This window comes from Odocoileus virginianus, chromosome 17 (genome assembly GCF_023699985.2).
Source record: "Odocoileus virginianus isolate 20LAN1187 ecotype Illinois chromosome 17, Ovbor_1.2, whole genome shotgun sequence".
NCBI lineage: Eukaryota > Metazoa > Chordata > Mammalia > Artiodactyla > Cervidae > Odocoileus > Odocoileus virginianus.
In genome coordinates, this window is record NC_069690.1 from 19,834,783 (window position 1) to 19,850,236 (window position 15,454).

General features: G+C 39.0%; 1 protein-coding gene across 3 annotated transcripts in view; it reads right to left on the reverse strand.

Moving 5' to 3' along the window:
- SSH2 (slingshot protein phosphatase 2) overlaps nt 1-15,454 on the reverse strand; it is a 228,689-nt gene that overhangs the window by 125,144 nt on the left and 88,091 nt on the right. For all 3 annotated transcript variants that reach the window (XM_020911788.2, XM_020911787.2, XM_020911790.2), the window contains one exon: nt 2,118-2,161. In XM_020911788.2, coding sequence (XP_020767447.2) covers nt 2,118-2,161 — 44 coding nt within the window. The remainder of the gene's footprint in view (nt 1-2,117; nt 2,162-15,454) is intronic.

The following is a 15,454-nucleotide window of genomic DNA, read 5'->3' on the forward strand; positions in this document are numbered from 1 at the left end:
ATGGACTGTAGCCTACCAGGCTCCTCTGTCCATGGGATTTTCCAGGCAAGAGTACTGGAGTGGGGTGCCATTTCCTACTCCAGGGGATCTTCCCGACCTGGGTCTCCCACACTGCAGGCAGATGCTTTACCTTCTGAGCCACCAGGGAAGCCCCAGTGGAAAAGAATCTGCCTGCAATGCAGCAGACACAGGTTTGATCTCTGCATCAGGAAGATCCGCTGGAGGAGGACATGGCACCCCACTCTGGTATTCTTGCCTGGAAAATCCTATGGACAAGGGAACCTGGTGGGCTACAGTCCACAGGGTCACAAACAGTCAGACACAACTGAGAATATTTATTACCTTGAAATTTTATTAGGCTGACTCATGAGACAGCCATTTGGAAGTCAAAACGGCTGAATATTGGCATGTTACATGGCTTTGTTTATTCTCCAGTCAGCAAAGTGGGTCAGGACATAAGAAGATGAAAAGCATTCAATGTATGACAAAAACCACTGCAATGATGTAAAGTAATTAGCCTCCAACTAATAAAAATAAATGGAAAAAAAAAAGAAGATGAAAAGCAGTGAGTTCATAAATATGTAAAAGGAAAGACTGGAACTGAATTTCATCCATTTATATTTTTACCAAAAAGGTAATAATACATAACCTGATTTTCAGTTCCAGAACTGTGTTATGATATTTTTATGCCTATCTTCTGTGAAAGACAACATATCACCAGAATTAGCTATCATAAAAAGGACTTAGTGGGTAGGAATAGATCAGTTGTTTTTTAAATATGGTAAACTACATATAACATAGAACTTGCCTTCTTAACTATTTTTAAACGTATAGGGGATTAAGTAATTCACGCTGTTGTGCAACTAACACTACCATCCATCTCAAGAACTTTTTCTCCTCCAAATATGAAACTTTGTACCCATTAAGCAATAATTCCTCATCCATCCTCTACCAGACCCTGGCAACCAACATTCTACTTTTCATCTCTGAGAATCTGACTACCTTAGGTATCTCAGATAGGTGGAATCATACAGTATGTGTCTTTTTGGGACTGGGTTTTTTCACTTAGCATAATGTCCTCAAGTGAGTTGATTAAAAAAATTTTATTTCACAGACATTTAAACAAATATTTTTAAAAGGCACTTATTTCATACAAAAGATATACTGTATTGGGTCACAGTATAATAATGTACTTATAACAAGAAAGAAAGTAGAATTCTATGCAATCTTGAGAAACTAAAATATCATATAAAATATAGTTTGTTGCATTACAACATTGACAGTGCTACAGACTTTCAAATTTTTAAGGATTTCAGTGAACTATTATTAAATCTTTAATATAACCATAAAAAGCATTTTAAAGAAGATAACAGAAATGTTATTATATACATCCTAGATATCTCTCACAATTCTTTTCTTTTAATCCCAGCAAGTATTGGTATCCTTATAACATGCCCACTATTTCATGAGAGGGCAAAAAAAAGTTTCACTGTATTTTAAAAGACTGGGTAAGCTACTTAGCGGAGGAGGGCATGGCCACCCGCCCCACCTGCTCAGAGAATTTCCTTGACAGAGGAACCGGGCGGGCTATGGCCCAAAGGGCTGCAAAGAGTCAGACACAACTGAACCGATCGAGCGCGCACACACAAGCTAGTTAGTGTATCCTTCATATTAACCAATCTCTAAAAAACCGCCAAACCCATCTAAATGAATGACAAACAGAAGGACAGAACTGAAGGCTGAAATGTTCTTTAGTTAGGTAAGGAAAATTTGCTTTTTCATTACCTAAGATAGTTTTACAGACTTGGGTCAAAGCTAGGCCAGTACTGGCCTTTCTGGTTAAAAAAATAAAAAAGAGAAGTCTACTATTTAATTAATTAGTTAATTTATATATTGAGGTATACGTGACATACGATAATTACATTAGTTTCATGTGTACAACATAATGCAATTCACCACTTAAAATCTGAGTCAGTAACGGGATTCTTAAAGCAATTCCATTTTGAGACACCAACTAAGCATCTTGGAAAACCAGGACAAAATCATCTGACAAGACTGAGAAAGAATTAGAGAAAAAGCACTATAGAAATGCTATAGGATGTAATGAACAAACATACCTCCTGGGCTGTGATCGGCATTCCTCCTCCCCACTGTCTGCCTCCTGTAGAGAGAGGAAAATGAGAAAAAAATTACTTAAAATCTGAGGTACCAACGAATGCAGTTTTATTAAGTTTTACATGTAGGGAGTATCTCATTGATGGTGTGTACTTAAACTAAATTCTCTCCATAAAAAGTGACTTCAACCAACCCACTCGGTTGATATAATATATATCAACAGAATGTATTCCTGGAGGAAACTTTAACAATAGCCTACAAATTTTTTAATAACAAAGTATTCATAATGAAAAGAATATCTCTGAAAACTAACTGGAGATGTTATGTTACTGTTACTTTCAATTAAAATGAGTGGGCATTCTGACTTTCACCAACAAATCTCATCGAGGTGACCTATTAACGATCCTGATCCCCAAAGAACAGCCTAAATAATGAACACCATTTTGAAAAGTTCTCTTGATCACAACACCATCACCTTAATGAACTATTACTTACTGAATATTTATAACATTCCAGGTGCCTTGCTCAATACTTTTAAGTACACTGTCCCTTATAAACTGAGAAGGTTGATCGTACCCTAGTTTTCACCAATTCTGACGCGTACACATAAATCTACAATCAATGCAACTAAAAAGCAATGAATCATCATTTAATCACAATATTTATATTTTATAGTGGCACATGAAATAATTGAGGTGTCATACTTATAGCAATTTAGGCTCAATGAAATATGAATATTTTATAGACACTGAAATTCACAAAAAGGAAAGAAGTTGCTCAAGGAAACTCATGTGGTAAGCTAGAATTAAAACTGATAAAATACTGCCTCCCAATACATTGAAAAAGGATATCATTCACTCTGACTTAGGTTAGGAATTATTATATGTTAAGATATTATATAGATCTTCATGGAGACAAGAATAGCAACATGAAGGAGAAGCGTGAGAAAAGATGAGAGAATGATATTGAGGCGTTAACTTTGTCTTTAAATTTCCTCTCTGACATTTTATATTTGCACTCTGGTCACTTTTGCCCTATTTGGCAAACACAAAAATAGGAGAAAAACAACTCAAACAATATGAGTATTGTCTTCTGGTAAGTCACCCACATTTTCAGTTTATGGAACCATCCTCATTACCACTACATCATCCTGCCTCCATTCCTGGGCAGCAACAGCTGCTATAACTTTTATTCTCATTTTATTTTCATTATTGATTTCAGGTATGCCCATTATCTTGTACAAACAGCAGGAGACAGCAAAGATCATACCCTCAGAGGGAGGACAGGGAGAGTGTCATGGTATATTACACTCTGCCTATAGGGGAAATTTTACGTTTAGAAGGATGCCTTTTGGGAAGTGAAGAACCGTGTTTAAAAGAAGCAATCGTCTCTAGAGTCAATAGTCAGAACCTAGAAATTCTGCGAGAATGAAAACGAAACGACTCATTAGCAAATACAAATGTTAGATTTTGGAGCCTGAGGGAACTGTGCTTCCTTGGAGGGTGCAAAGAGCCAAAACCAGTTACATCTACAGAGGTGAACTAACATTTATTTAATACCACTACAGGCCAGATAATTTATACATTATTTTATTTAATGTGTACCACAACGCCGTGGGGCTTGCTAAATGTCACAAAGCCAATAAATGATGGGAGTCATAATTTGAACTCAGGCCTATATTTCTGCTATAAATAGCTGCCTCTAAACTAAAAATCTGCCTTTGGTACCCCAACCCCAGGACAGGGGGTGGGAAGGGAACTGCAGAAGACAGTGTAACTTTTCTCAAGGATTATAATACAACAATATCCTTTTGTCATCTTTTTTTTATGACGTCTACACTTTAAAATAGTGCCAAAGGTGTGGAAAACTCCTTTTGCACAGAAAAAAAGTAAGCCAGAACAGTGTTTCGAACACAAGATCCCCAAATGACTTTTTTTTTTCTTTTTTAGATAGTTTTACAATAGTCAGGCCAATGAATTATTTGCTTCCCTTTCATCTTACTTGGAAAAAGAGGCTTAGGAAAAAAACTCAGTATGTCAAGGCAACATAAAATGGAATTTTTTTTTAAAAATGAAGAAAGTGTTCAATTATGTTTATTTCAATGGAATTCACTGCCAAAAATACAAAGATTTAACACTGCTTATTCAGCAAGATTAATGATCAGGTAACACAGTTACCTTGAATGGTGGCAGTTAAATGGTAGCTAAAGGGAGAATGCTTACCATTCTATTGTAACAAGTGCATACACTAGACCATATAAAACCACCTATCTTGTCAAATAACTTGACATATTGTTGGTAAAAAAAAAAAAAAAGAAAAGAAAAAAATGCAAATAGTCAGTGTGCTCAGAATATTAGAAAACACCAGGAGAAAAGTGTAGACATAACTATCAGTTCTTTTAAGCAGATAGAATCATTTTTGATGTGTAAGGAAAGCAAAATAATTAAATGATTAAACACATGTTTGTTGACTTTTTAAAAAATATTTCAGAGTACTATTGTTAAGCAGTTTTTATTTAAAGAGTACAATTTCTTCCTGATGTTCTAAAGAAAAAGTTGACCTATAAACAATATGGTGTGGGATTCTGAATATGCATTTAATTTTAGGATATTCAGAAAACACTAATTCAAAAAGATACATGCACCCCAATGTCCACAGCAGCAGCATTATTTATAATAGCCAAGATATGGACTCAACCTATGTTTCCGTCAACAGATGAATGGATAAAGATGTGCCGTGTGTGTGTGTGTGTGTGTGTGTGTGTGTGTGTATGTATATATAATGGAATAAATGGAATACTGCTGTTGTTTACTTGCTAAGTTGTGTCTGACTCTGTTACCCCATGGACTGTAGCCCGCCAGGCTCCTCTGTCCATGCTCAGGCATAAAAAAGAATGAAATTCTGCCATTTTGCAACAACATGGATAGACCTGGAGGGTATTATGCTCAGTGAAATAAGTTAGAGAAAGCCAAATACTCCATGTTATCATCTACACGTGGAACCTGAAAAAATAAAATAAATGAATGCTTAGAACAGAAACAGACTCATAGATATAGAAAACAAACTGGTGGTTACCAGTGGAGAGAGAGGGAACAGAGTGGGCAAGATAGATGTATGGGATTAAGAGATACAAAGTACTGTGTATAATGAATAAAAAGAATATATTGGACAGCACAGGGAAATATAGCCATTATTTGGTAATTACTGTAAATGAAGTGTAATCTATAAATATATTGAATCACTATGTGGTACACTTGAAACTAATATAATGCTGTATATAAACTATGCTTCAATTAAAATATAATACATAATTTTAGGGTATTCAGGAACCATTAAGTAAGAATTGATAAGTTAATACATTCTTATTAATCTTCTTAATACCTGAACACAAAAGTAGGTCACTTAAGTAAAAGATGTTTGAAAAAGAACATAAGCATCTAAGTCATATTTGCTGAGAAGTAGGCTGGAAGTGCTGCTAGCCGTGAAAAACACCAGGCTAGGTAGGTGTTAAGCAATAATTTCCCAACCTTTACGGTCCAAAATTCTTTACACTTTTCATACCAAAATTCTTTACACTCCAATCCAAGTGGATTCATTCATCATTTTTCAAAGGTCCATGTTGTTTCATCATCGTGGAAGGCCCTTCCCCACCCTCCTAGATTCTTCTGCAACCTTAAAAGCTGGCTTTAAAAGTCAGTAGTTCATGATGCTTCTGTTATCATCTTACTGAGAGGCTGTCTGCCTCCCTCCAAACCTGACAGTTACTGTGCATGCTTCCTATGGCACTACTGAGATTTGTCTCTGGGTTACCGTTGGGCTCTTGTTTTACATTTCATTATCAAACTGTAATCTGCCTTATCTTCCCTTCGCATCTCACCTTGTGTTTAGCACAATGCCCTGTGTGCACATGGAACTCTATAAAGAGGTGAATGAACGCATGATTGGAGCAGTGAACTAAAACCATGCAAACACGGAGCTAATTGGCTGTGCATTCTTAGCTAGTAAGGACTATGCCAGCTATGTTTTACCCTTAGCCGGTTAATATAACAGTTTTTGTTGCTCAGGAGTTAGTCTGTGATGGAGATCTGGAAGTAATACCTCAGGCTTTTCCTCTGGTTAAGCAGAGAGAATCATTTACTTGCTCTCATTTATATATTCATTCATTCATTCCACATTAGTTGACCACCTATGATATGTTAGGTACTAGGCACCAGAAATTAAAAGTAAGCAGAATCACCCTTATCCTTGGATAGTTCATATTGTAGAAGGGGAGACGGTTCCATAAGCCAAAAATTATATGTCACTTGGCTTACAGCAGAGGAAATACAAGTGCTCTAGAAACAACAGGGGAGGGTGTGACTAACTATGGGGCTTGGACATGCTTCACAGAAGCTAATTTCAGGCTAGGCTTGAATATGGGTTTGTGTTAGATGGAAAACAGGAGGAAGAGTATTTCAGGCAGAAGAGTTGGCAAAAGGAACAGAAAGAGGAGTGAGAATCCGGACGTGTAGGGAATGGTGAGCAGCTGTGAATTCCTGGAACAAAAGGATGGGTTCTGGAGGTTAAGGCTATCAGGTAATACTGATGTTACGAGTCCATAAGGGTAGAATATTAAGATAACGGTCCTAGGGTCACAAAAAGTGGTTGTGGATTATTTATTAACTGGACTTCAGATTATCCGTCACTTCTGTCCCTGGGAAAAAACTGAGGGTATCTGTCAGACAGGAAAAAATAATCTAGCAGTCTTTCTAAGAGTGGACATGAGCTTTGAAATCAGGAAAATCCTGCTTCTGGCTTTTGAAAGAAGCAAATGTGAAGGATACAGGCTTGAGGAGGAAATAGGGCACCATATTGCCACTTGGCTACTGGTAAGAGAAGGCTTAGATTCTCTCTAAGAAACAAGAGAGAAAGAAGATGGGGATGGAATCATGTTTGGGTTATCTATTGCTTTATAACAAACCACTAATTTATTATATTTCATGGGTCAGAACTTCAAGCAGTATTTAGCTAGGTGATTCTTCTGCTCCACATAGTACTGCTAAAGGTCACTCAGTGCTACTCTGGTGGTATTTAACTGGAAGATGGGCTAAGTGAGAGTCCAATCAGCTTCATGCATAAGCCTGACATCTTAGCCTGGAGGACTTAAGCTGGGCTCAACTGGAAAGTCAACTAGAATGCCTATGGATTGGGCCTTCTCAAAGTCCATTAGGGCCTCAGGGTTGGTCTATTTGCATGGGGGCTTAGAAGTCCAGGAGGCTAGGCACAGAGCTGGCACAGTGTTGCTTCTGCCATACTCTGCTGGTGTATTAAAGAGGTTGAGCCCAGATTCAAGGGGAGGGGAATTAGACTATCTCTCAGTGGGGGAAACAGCAAAGACTTCATAGTCATCTTTAATCAACCCTCTCAATGACAATCAACCGATGACTAGCTAGTAAGTATGCAGGCAAAATGAACAGGACAGGAAAAAGGCAGTTAAAGAGTTAATGAAGTAGAACTTCTAAAGACTAGGGCCACAGAGATATCCAGGAGAGAAGAGAATAAAGAAGATGATTCCTATTCAGTACAAGATGCACGGAAGGCCATATGGATAATTTTATAGTCTGGTGTCTATAACGAAGTATCCTCTCTGAAGATAAGAAAGGACCTGAAAGTGTGGCCATTCACACACACACACACACACACACACACACTACTGTCTAGGACCAGAATGAATAACCTGGGCACTTACATCTGAGAAGCTGGTTTGTAAGGAGCTCAAACCTCATCAAATCAGCAGTCGCAATATAAGATGACTTTGTTTTAAAGTTGTTTAAATTGAGATGTGTGACATTTGCTGGGATTAAGACCCAAAACAGAGATTCAAACTAGTCATATTTCAGGGAGATGTAAGACATATTAAAGTAAAAATAAGGAAGCCAGAATACAGTGCAATCCTTATTTCTGAAATCAAAGCCACACTATGCTGTCATTATGACAGGTTTTAAAAAGCTCTAAATAAACTTTATTGCCCATGATTTCAAGCAATAGAAAACCTCTGTGAGATACCTACTATTCCTCAAGTATTTCCTTTGAATTCCTTTCAAATACAAATACCTATGAATCGCAATTGGAATGGTTAATGAGGTACTTCCTCAGTGATAAGAAAGCCAGCTTGATTAGAATTTGGCTAATGTAACTTTGCTTCTGAAGAACACCAAGTCTTTGGTCAACAGCTAGCTGACGAGATACAGTCACTCACCGCCCACTAGAAAACCCGAGCTCTGGGTGGAGCTGTTACTGGATGCCTTTTGTTTATAATCCTTATTCTACTTAAATTTTTTTATTTAACACAGGCAACTTAACCCCACCTGCACCCCCCACGTGCCATAATTTCAGAGTTTCTAGACTGTTTTTTCTATCACAGAGATCCAACTCCTTGAGGCTACTTGGTTTGAAAAAGCAACAAGTCTTATCATGTTCTGAACCTGTCACATTTGACAAGCATGCAATACGGAAACTTCACAGGTCACTGGTCCTTAACTCTGGCTCCATTCAGAAGGTTTTCAGTAACACAAATCTCCAGGCCTCATGCCTACAGCCCTGAGGTAAGTCAGTGGTGTGCTGGAGCCAATTGTGAAGATTTTTAGGGATCTTCTGAGATTCACACTGGTAGTTTGAAATTGGCTATGGTAGGATATTTTTTTTTTTTTAAATTAGGAATATCAGCAAATGCTACAAAGTAGTCCTTACCTGGAAAACACGTTTTTTAACATGTACCAGCCCACCATGAGGTGTGGGGCCCTAGGACCTGCACATTTTCAAAGCTCCTGATAACTGACAAGCAGTTTAGATTGAAAACATTTGTCTTAAAGGTTTGGAAAAATATAAAAAAGTTCAGGGTACACAAAGCTACTACTCTCTCCAGGTAACTGTACCATGCCAGGTGCCAGGGAGACCAGTGATGACAGGAACTCAGCTTTCCAGAAAGATCTGTGGCTCCCGTCCTAGACTGTAAGCTCTGTAAGGGTAGAACTACGTTTGCAGAGTGGCAGTCACACAGAAGATGCTCAGAGGATACTAGATGAAATAATAAGTATTGCTCAAGGTATGGTAACCGATAAGTGGCAAAATTAGGCCTCCACCTTAGGTTAACTCAGTATATCATGTGCCTCATCTCCATTAAATTATTGCTCATATCCTTGGTTTGTCAATCCAAGAAGAGTGCTTAAACATGGGGTAGAGAGCAAGCAGCATCCATCAAAAGATAAGACTCTGTCTCTGTGCTGCTCCATAATTTAAAGTCTTTTCACGACTATCATCTCATTTGAAGCAAGCTAGGATAAATGCAGCACAGGCATGATTAACACTTACTTTTCAGCTGAAGAAACTGCTTCATGGAAGTGAGATAATTTGTTCAAAGTAACCTAAGAGTAACCAGCAGAGTCACGATTCTGTCTGGGAAGGACAAATAGACCTTCTACGAGAAGAAACTGCTCTTCTTGCATGACAGGAATATGCCAGGTACACCAAGAGGGGTCTTAGACCTTGTCTTTATCTCCCTATCCAGATTCTGCTTCCTACTATTAAAGTGAAACTTCACATCCCACTCTTTGAAGACCTCATATTTGGTCCATTTCCTTCACTGTAGCTGAGGTCTCAATATGGACATATGGTCTTATGTTCAGCCAGGACATAGTGGTACAACTGTACTAATTGCTTACACGCTGAAATACCGAATGGTAAACAGTGTCTGCCTAGAGCCCCTCGGAATGTTTCATGATCCAGCAACAATCAGATTCAGTTCAGTTCAGTCACTCTATCGTGTCTGACTCTTTGCGACCCCATGCACTGCAGGACGCCAGGCTTCCCCGTCCAGCACCAACTCCCGGAGCTTGCTTAAACTCATGTTCATTGAGACGGGGATGCCATCGAACCATCTCATCCTCTGTCGTCCCCTTTTCCTCCTGCCTTCTATCTTTCCCAGCATCAGGGTCTTTTCTAATGAGTCAGTTCTTTGCATCAGATGGCCAAAGTATTGGAGCTTCAGCTTCAGCATCAGCCCTTCCAATGAATATTCAGGACTGATTTCCTTTAGGATTGACTGGTTTGATCTCCTTGCAGTCCAAGGGACTCTCAAGAGTCTTCAACACCACAGTTCAAAAGCATCAATTCTTCGGTGCTCAGCTTTCTTTATGGTCCAATTCTCCTGGTCCAACTCTCATATCTATACATGACTACTGGAAAAAACCATAGCTTTGACTATACAGACCTTTGTTGGCAAAGCAATGTCTCTGCTTTTTAATATGCTGTCTAGGTTTGTCATAGCTTTTCAACAATCAGATTAGTGCCAGGCAAAGTGGAGGACCTCGAGATCTGACTCCTGCCTATTCTGATTGGTTGATAGCTATGCCATACTAGTTGCTAAATATTCTGAATACCACTTCAACATCTCCTCTGCTCTTTAAACTTTGGTTTAAAATTCTTGACTCTGATCTCGGCTTCACCTTGGAGGCAGTGCCTCTATAATCTGTTCTGTTGTTTGTGTGTGCTGCTAGCTATACCCCAATTGCTTGGCTTGCCTTCTGCTCTTATTACTAGTCATCTGTTACACATGATTACCATTCCTCCACAAGGAATTTAAACTATAAAAGGCATTGATAACATCCAGGGAAGCTAAATAAAATCCACTTATGAAGAGTCTTTTTATATTAAACCTTTAAATTGTTTATGGACATAAAGAATTAAACTATGATCAACCAGTTATTCAGTTGAAACATTATTCAGAAATAAGGTCAAAGAACAAAAGCAGAAGAGTAATGAAACAACACTGATTACTCATCAAACATTACTAAACTAACTAAGCATGATTGTTTTCAAATTTCTAGTCATTTCCAAAATAAGAAGTTGATAAATACTGTTAATGGTTCTGACCAAAAAGAAAATAGAATATTTAAAACAGATGTACTGCTGTCAGTTTTGATTAGGGGGAAATACATTGCTATTTTGTTAATATTTATATTTAAATCTAGACATCATTCTAAGCCATCAACAGGGGAAAAGACAGAGTCACGTTATTCAGTATCTCTGAATGTAGTAGTAGTGAAAGTCGCTCAGTTGTGTCCGGCTCTTTTTGACCCCATGGACTAGACAGTCCAGGTCAAAACTGGACTGGCCAAAACTGGAGTGGGTAGCCTTTCCCTTCTCCAGGGGATCTTCCCAACCCAGGCGTCGAACCCAGGTCTCCCTCATTGCAGGTGGATTCTTTACCAGCTGAGCCACAAGGGAAGCTGAAGGATACTGGAGAGGGTAGCCTATCCCTTCTCCAGCGGATCTTCCTGACCCAGGAATCGAACCTGGGTCTCCTGCATAACAATAAATAAAAAACGAATTCATTCAGAGCTGCTAGAGTCCATCAGAGATACAAAGAAATATGAGATAATACTATGCTGGAGTTTATCTGCCTGAATAAGGCTGTTATATTGGAAACAATGACGCAACAAGTACAGTGTAAATGTATGGCACAGGAAATACATGTCACTGGAGTTTAGAAAGTGTGCTATCAGCACGGGTCCAGGGTTCACAGGAACAAGTGAGCTCTGAGTCCAGTCCTGAGGGAAGAGGAATGTGTGAAGAGGCACAGAGGCTGGCAGAGCATCTGAGACAGGGACAAGAGGAACGAACAAGGGGAATATGTTGATACACTGGGCTGCTGGTCAGCTGACCCTCTGAGTTGAAACCCAGGGCTTGCCTTGAGGTAAGCGGCAAAGAGCAGAGCGCGGCAGTCTAGACCTGATCCTAGGAGGAAGCCAGGGAGGGGATTTATCAGAATCTTAGAAAGTAGAAAAAACTATAAATATGCCGCTTTGGTGGTAATTAAAGATTCTTTAAGGGAACAGAGGCTAAAATTTGGAAAGCCAAAAGAGAAAAATTAGGTATTTTTCCTAAAGCCAGGATACACTGGTTAATTTAACCACATGTCCACTAGAGGGCAGACAAGTCAAAGCCTACACTGTGGTTGAACTGGAGACCAGGCATCCACAGAAAACAGTAAGTGAACACCATTTGCTGCTTAAAGACCACTTTCAGGGCCTTCAACCTTGGAAAAAGCCTTTAGCCAGCAGATAAATCTTTTACAGAATAGCTTAAGTGGTATAAAATGTGTCTTCTTGCAAAGTGGACAGGTGGAAAAGTTATACTTTGGGAATCTGGCTTGGCTGACAGGCACATGTGCTTATAACGTGACAAGCATACCTGGAATGCCGACAGTAGTGCTCACCACTGGCTAATTTACGTCAATCCTCCCCACCCATCTCAGGAACACTGTAAACAGTATGCATGACATAGCATGATGATGTGTATACTATCTGGACCATGACTTCAATCTAGGTACTCATTGTGGTCAACTGGGGAGGTGCTTGGTCCTCAGGTCTTATATCCCCTGTATACAGGTCAAGAAACAACAGTAAGACATTGACATGGAACAATGGACTGGCTCAAACTTGGGAAAGGAGTACGTCAAGGCTGTATATGGTCAGTCTGCTTATTTAACTTGTATGCAGAGTACATCATGTGAAATGCCTGGCTGGATGAAGCACAAGCTGGAATCAAGACTACTGAGAGAAATACCAATAACATTAGATATGCAGATGACACCACCCTTATGGCAGAAAGTGAAGAGGAACTAAAGAGCCTCTTGCTGGTTTAAAACTCAACATTCAAAAAACTAAGATCATGTCATCTGGTCCCATCACTTCATGGCAAATAGATGGGGAAACAATGGAAACAGTGACAGACTTTATTTCCTTGGGCTCCAAAATCACTGTGGAAGATGACTGCAGTCATGAAATTAAAAGACACTTCCTTCTTGGAAGAAAAGCTATGACAAACCTAGATAGCATATTAAAAAGCAGAGACATTACTTTGCCAACAACAGTCCACATAGTTAAAGCTGTGGTTTTTCCAGTAGTCATGTACAGATATGAGAGTTGGACCACAAAGAAAGCTAAATGCCGAAGGATTGATGCTTTTGAACTGTGGTGTTGGAGAAGACTCTTGAGAGTCCATTGGACAGCAAGGAGATCAAACCAGTCAATCCTAAAGGAAATCAGTCCTGAATATTCACTGGAAGGGCTGATGCTGAGGCTCCAATACTTTGGCCACCTGATGCGAAGAGCAAACACATTGGAAAAGACCCTGATGCTGCGAAAGATAGAAAGCAGGAGGCGAAGGGGACAACACAGGATGAGATGGTTGGACGGCATCACTGACTCAATGGACATGTATTTGAGCAAACTCCAGGAGATGGTGAAGCACAGGGATGCCTGGCATGCCGCAGTGCATGGAGTCACAAAGAGTTGGTCATGACTGAGCGACTGAACAACAGCAAAGTAAGATAAGGTGACATCACCAGAGGTTCTTATATGTGCATTTGTCTTGGCAGGCTGAGGAGCTGTCATACAGGCGTGTTGGGAGGAATCCTTAGGTCTCACTAACTAGGACACAACATCAATATTAATATCTAAATAAAAGGACGAAGAATTCCATCACACATTTAGATGCTAAGATCTGCAAAGTACTATAAGCACTTTTCCTGTTTTGCTGTCTTACAAAATGTCATCATTAAAGGTGCCAAGGACAATTCTGTTTAGTAGGTTGACTTTTTGCCATTAGCTGGAAGTAGTTTTTCTCCACTTCTGACCAATGCTCACATCACAAGCACTTTCTTTCCCTTGGGAAAATGACAACATTCAGTGACAGAGACTATGTACTTCAACTGCAGATGAATTTTGCTATTCTAAAATTTAGTATTTCCAATAAGCTAGGCCACCTTGTCTCTTGTTGTTCAACTGCTAAATTGTCTTATTCTTTGTGACCCCATGGACTGCAGCACGCCAGGCTCCTCTGTCCTCCACTATCTCCCAGAGTTTGTTCAAAATTCATGTCCATTGAGTTGGTGATACTATCTAACATCTCATCCGCTGTCGCCCGTTGCCCTTCTGCCTTGAATCTTTCCCACCTCAGGGTCTTTTCCAATGAGTTGGCTCTACGCATTCAGGTAGCCAAAGTATTGGAGCTTTAGCATCAGTCTTTCCAATGAATATTTAGGGTTGATTTCCTTTAGGATTGACAGGTTTGATCATATTATTTCTTAGATTTTGCTACATTCTTCCCTCTGCCTGGAATACATTCCCCTCTTTGCTTGCTTACTTCTTCTATTCATCCTTCAGACTGTAGCTCAGATGTCCCGTTCTCCGAGCTTTTCCTTGATTCCCCTAGACTGAGGCATATTTCAGCAGTATCAATTTTACTTGATAAGAAGTAGTATTTTTATAGTAACAGAGATACAGATACATAAACAACAGCACAAAACTTAAAGTAAATCATAAGAATTCAAATACATTCCAGCCTTGTATTAAGCTCTTTTAAACTTTATACATCCATATTGCTCTGCTGTTAGAGAAACTTCTGGTGGAAAGATTTGAGTGCAGAGGACTGCTGTATGTAAGTTTAAAGTTAAGACTGCTGAATATTGAAAACTAAGAAGTTAATTGGTGGCGGGGGTGGGGTGGGTATGGTAGGTTAATAAAATATGAAGAGAATGTTAGATGCTTATGACTACTTGGTCTAATCCTTAAGACTACAAGCATGCCGCTTAACTTTATTTGTCTTCCATGAACAAAAGACTGAAAAACAAAAGTTCAGAAAAAGTTGATTCGGCGCTTAAACAAATGAACCCAAAGCCTCCAAACTTACTTGAAATGAAACATGGGTACTGAAATGAAGGAAAAATATGAATTTATAAACCAGAGTGTGATCTAATTCCTAATTTAGGCCTAGCTAGTGGTCTTTGTTAATACACTTAACATCATAAAGAAACCAGTTATTAGGTCTTTCACAGTTCAAACACTCCTTGCTTTAGTTTATTAATGGAAATAAATGACAGAGAAAAAAGTGGTAACTTAATGCAGACAGATTTTAATTACACTCAGTCACTATTAACCCTGACAACCCACCAACTAATATATAACAAGACAGCATCTCCCCCACTAATATAACTAAAACTGCATGAATACAAAACAGTGTTTAAGAGAAAAGTAGAATCTTATGACAGAGAAAAATCTATTGAGAGAGAAGCACCCAGTCGTCTGAATTTCCCTCTAATTTGTTGAAAATCAGCATTATATGTTGTCAACTTATAGACTAACTAACCCATCCCAGAAGCTTCTCAGCTACTTCCTCTTTTAACTACCTATTATTTTTCATTAATTATGTCCGCATGTCTCCTTGTTTTCTCCTTCAGCCTCACTTTTACTTCCCTAAGGCTCCTTCTTATCTCTACCATTCTCTTACATTTTTGGTT